We start from the raw sequence: 5,093 nt of genomic DNA, 5'->3' as shown, positions 1-5,093 counted from the left end.
AATCCGCAAGCGGCGGCAGGAGCGGGAACTGTACTCCAAGGAGAGGTGAGCGCCCGTCTCGGCCTCGGCGCGGGTGCGGGCTCACCCGGCCCGAGGACTGCGGGCTCTGTGGGAGGGCCTGGCGGAGCGCTGGGTAGAAAGGGAGGCTGCGGTGCCTGCCTTGTTACTGCTGCTGTCATCGGTTGCCCTGACTTAAGGCTGAAAAGGCTGCAGAGTAAAGCTGGAAAAATAGAGTTGCGTATAAGCTCCTGTTTTCGGTTGTGTTCGTGGCGTGGAGGTACAGCCCTGCTGCTCTGTAGATGCTGTTTACGATTTTCCCGAACATGCTGATCAGCGTGTTGTCAGCCCTCGCGTTACCTGGCAGCTCCTCAGAGCACTAAATGCAGCTGCTCTTGCTCCTGTCTTGTAGACACTGTGCTGTGTGCCTAACTGAACCTGTGAGCAGGCCGTACCACATGTGCCTTGTAAGTCCTGAACCTGCTCTCTTATTTTTAGCCAGTGACACAGTTTCTTTTATGTGCCTTACCTACATCTGGCTTGTCAGAAAGCTTCAAAGTTAGTTCTCATCTTTGTATTGCCACCAAGGAGCTCTGTACAAAGTAAGAACTGGGCTCAAGTGCTCCCCAGTCGTGGCCCACACTGTGGGAGGCAGGTCCCACATGGGAGCGTTGCTGGTGCATATCTCTGCTGTTTGTTGTTTAGGAGCAAATCACGTGGCAAAGAGTTTAGCTCACTTTGTCCTATAAATTCTGATTCATTGCTGTTGAGCGGTGATGCTACTACAGCTTTTGGAATGTTGACATAATCCAAATGTGTTCTGTTTTGCTTTCTTGAGTATCTTTTCCTGGCTGCCTTTGTGGCTGTTATGGCTTCAGTTCTGTTTGAGGGGGAAAGGATGAACTTCCTATGGAGGAGGAGAGGGATTTTTAATTTTGAAGTCAATCGTCTTAAGTGTAGGGAATGCTAGAGTCATGACTATTAGCTCTGCTCGGGGCTTGCTGTAACTGGTCTCCCCTTGAGAAGCTGAGAAATGCCCACAACTCACCACACGTGTTCCAAAGATCCAGGTGGGATATAAGTTTCTCCCAAAAGCTTTGAAAGTGAAACCAACTTAACCGTGTTTGTTAGTGTTACTGATTTTCAGTTATGGAAAGTTCCTTGGAAGCATTTTAGGATCTTCTGTCTTATTTGAGTTTGCAGTTTGAGGATATTGTGGAAGATGAATTTTGTCATTGTTGGCACCTGCAGTTTTCCCCACCTCTGTATTTGCTGATTAGTTTCTCTGCTTCTCCCTGTGGCCTAACATGCAAAATAAATTTGCATATATTTTGTACTTCATATCAGCTTTTTTTTCCTGTTTCTCATCTTGTACATGTCTTTAAAAAAAGAAAAAAAAAAAAAAGAGGAAATCCTAAAGACATTTTTTAAGCATTCTTAAGAGCTTTTGGCTCTGAAATATTAAATGAGTAATATATAATCCTATCTTTTCTTCTTTTGTGGTAGTCCTGCCTTCAAGCAGCACAGAGGAGTTGTTTACTTCTCTCTCTTGAAGGAGTTGCGCTGAAATCTTCTCTTTTAGTCTTGCTGGATGCTTGTTGCAGGGACACTGAATCCTGCCCCAGAGCTTCTCCTGACTGAAGTAACCTCCCTGTAGCTATTTCATAGTGAGTTGACTAGGACTTGAAGCTTTGTGGTAATGGTGTTTCACACCATGGGTTTTATTGTTTGTTTGTTTGTATAAAGCAGTGTACAAATATGTAAGCTGTGGAAGTTCTGGTTAAGAGTACTGTGAAACAGTGAGTAAAAAGTTAATCATCTTACATAGATTTTGCTTTGGAAGAGGGAGGGAGAGAGGAAGGAATGAAGACCAGTTCTAAGTGGTAAGAAAAAAAACCTTGGACTAATTAGTTGGACTGAATTAATATCTGATTACATAAGCCCACTTTCCTGACTGTGTTATTTTCTAGGAGAAAACAAGGTAATTCTAAAATGCCTTGTTTGTATGCTGAGGACAGAGAGGGAGTTTTCCTTTAAATAAACCAATCCACCTATTTAGTTAATTTTGGCAGCGATTTTCCCTTCAAACATACCTGTATTAGAAGACGTTTTTTTACTTTTCCTAGGTGTTCAGAGCTTAATAAAAGATGAGATATTATGTTGCTTTTTAATGATATGTGCCTACCCTGTGCAACCTTTAAAAATATTCAGCATTCACGAGTAGGAGTATATACATATTTTTCCCAATTAATCTTAGTTAAAATTGAAATTAAGTGATGTTTTGCTAAGGTTGTTGCTTTCTTTATCTCTTGAGTTCTTGGTTCAGCTGCCCACAGGTGTTTCTAGCACTTGCTACACAGATCTTTTATAAATAGACATGCTGATTTGCCTGCTTGGCTTTCTGTTGCCAGAATTTACCTGTTCTGCTGCTAACATCACATCAAGATGATGTACTGGCAGTGTGTAGGTCCTGCAGGTTCATCTGTGTGGTGGTTGCTTGGTGTTTTAAATCTGTATCTTTATCTTGCCCTCTTGGGACAAAATATTCATAATGGAGGCTTTTATGCAAACATCAGCAAGTGAGTCCTACAGCTGGCCTACAGATGCTTTCCTCTTAAGAAGAGGTTTGCTGTTAGAACTAGGTTATGTAGCCACAGGCTGCCACAAAAGTGGGTGACCTGCTCTGACCCTGGCAGTATACTTCCATTATCAAGACTGTGCTTTCAGTATCTGGTCGAGTGATTGCCCAAGGTGTGTCCAGTCAAACACCTGAAGGCATTGTGCCCCTGTGGTTTTCCAGCATGTGCAATGAATTGAAATGAGAACAACGTGCAATGAAGTGATGGAACTGGGAACAACGAAACAGTGCAGTCATAGTTAAGAAATTAAAGCAGGATTAGCAGGCTAGTTTCTCTTCTGGGTGGTACAAATGGAATTTTGCTGAGATGTGTCCTTGCATGCTCATTCCTGTGTCCAATTAGAACTGATTTGATCCTTCAGTTCATAGGTGACATTGGTACGCAAAATAAATTGTGGGTTTGTTGGTTTATTTTTGCTGTTGTTGGGTTGGCTCCCCACATCTTGGACAGTCTCAATGGGAGCTTAATTCAGTGCTTTGAGAATTGAAGTACAGAAGGACGTGCATATTAAAGCAAAATAACAGTAAAATACTCAAATCTGATAAAAAACACACTCTTCTGGGGGATGCTTCACAGCATCTTGGAAGGGCTTGCATACCTCAAGTTGAAATTGGTACAAGAATTCTATATTTGTTTTCAGTGCTGCGTACTTTGAACAATGCCAGGAATGTTTGGGGTGTAATTTGGGTACCCAAAACTTATGCTTAGGAGATGACATCATGTGAAGTTAAATTTTGCAGGTGTTTTCCTGGTACTTAGCATGCTGCCTAGTTCTTTGATGTGTCTTGGGTGTGTTCTTGGCTCGTATCCCTCAGCCCTTTTCTGAGTGGCAATTATATGTCAAAAATAAATAGAAAGCCAGAATTCTTCACTGCTTTATTTACCAGCCTCACTTGCCCTTCGCTGGAACTGCTGTAGATTAACTAGATTAACATTTGTTTTGCTTGGCAAAGTGCTTGTGCTTTGTTTTGTAATGTGTGGTTTTTTTTTTGTTTTTTTTTTCCTGAAGCTATTTCTGCATGGCTTCTATCTGGATCTTTTAGATTTCCTTAATGCCATTTCTCTGGGACAAAACAAGAGCATGAATATGTCTCCAAGTTATATTGGCATGTTTTAATTTACATGTAAGCATGGGTACTTAGTTTCTAAGCTCAAACAATTAAGAGTATCTGTTTACTCCACAGAGTTCAGTGGACTAATGCCAGCGGATGTAGGTTGTTATCAAGATGCTCTGATGCAAAAGCTGTTAGGGCCTTTAGTAAAGTTCTTTCTTCTAGTCTCTCCTGACTGCTTCTGTTTGTTGATCTGAGATGTAGCAGCTTAAATGTCCCTCCACCCACCATTAAATATCAAAATTACAGATTGATTCCATCCTGGAAAGTGGAACTGCTGCTTTCTCTGTCTCTGACCACAGAGTTGCCTGACAAGTAAAAAGGTTTCATCTCTGGCCACATTCTTCTTGTCACAACCCCTTCACACTGCATGGTCTCTTGTCCTTGTTGTTCCCTTCCATCAACTCATTCAACTTATTCAAGCTGGGCAAACTATCCTGGGGAACCTCCACAGCTCTGAGTGGAAGCATATATACTTTGCTAATCTGATGGCTTCTTCAGTTGGTAGAGAGTTGTCTCCAGCTGCTTTAAGCAGGCTGTGGGGTGGAGGAAGTTGGCAGGCTGGGTTGGACCATTTGGAGCTATTAAAGCTTTTGTTCTTCAGATTTTGAAATGATCCAATGCTTTATACATGCAACATTTTTTTGAGAAGTTCCTTGCAATCTTACTTTCTATTGGCAAGAGTTTGAGAACAGAGACAAGACTGTTAAGAAGCTAAAATACAAGGCATGAGCATCTTTGAAACTCTCACTCCATAGAGATATTTTAATGACGTTTTAGCATCCTTTGAAAATTCTCTTTGTCAATCTCCATTATTTTCAAATTAATATATTCCTTCTTAAAGGCATTTTAATATGTCAAGTTCAGTGTACAAAGAAGGAATAGTAAACTAACTCTGAAGAAATGCCTGTGACTTACAGTGTGTTGTGAGCAATTAAATAGCATGGTGACCACAAAGGATGTGAACATAAGCCTGTGAAATATGTCTGTATTATGAAGCAAGCATGAATATAACCTACAGTATGCTAAGCTGTGAGTTTTACTGCTTGATTTCAAAGGTTTTGACACCAACAGATCTTTCCGGGTTGCTTCTCAAGAGAACATGTCTTCTTAGAGAAGGAATATCTTTAATAAATGCTAATGAAATCATTTGTAAGGAGGAAGTTTCAAGTAATAGTTGAGTAACACATTTTGCAAGTTAAGATGAACCTCTTGCTGATGCTAAGGCAAATACCTCAAACTTGATCCTTGTTTGCATGAAACAGTGGCTTCAGATAGACAACTGATACTTTATAGGAAAACAAGGTTTGAGAGCAGCAGCCATGGATAGAAGATCCTTTTTTTT

The 5,093-nt window shown here is 41.0% G+C and overlaps 1 protein-coding gene across 1 annotated transcript in view; it reads left to right on the top strand.

Moving 5' to 3' along the window:
* Positions 1-5,093, top strand: part of NSMAF (neutral sphingomyelinase activation associated factor) — a 41,636-nt gene that overhangs the window by 497 nt on the left and 36,046 nt on the right. Inside the window, exon 2 of the mRNA XM_010708984.3 lies at positions 3-45. Coding sequence (XP_010707286.1) covers positions 3-45 — 43 coding nt within the window. The remainder of the gene's footprint in view (positions 1-2; positions 46-5,093) is intronic.

This window comes from Meleagris gallopavo, chromosome 3 (assembly GCF_000146605.3).
Source record: "Meleagris gallopavo isolate NT-WF06-2002-E0010 breed Aviagen turkey brand Nicholas breeding stock chromosome 3, Turkey_5.1, whole genome shotgun sequence".
In the NCBI taxonomy this organism is placed as follows: Eukaryota; Metazoa; Chordata; class Aves; order Galliformes; family Phasianidae; genus Meleagris; species Meleagris gallopavo.
The sequence above is the reverse complement of the archived record's forward strand: the minus strand, read 5'-3'. Positions and strand labels throughout refer to the sequence as shown.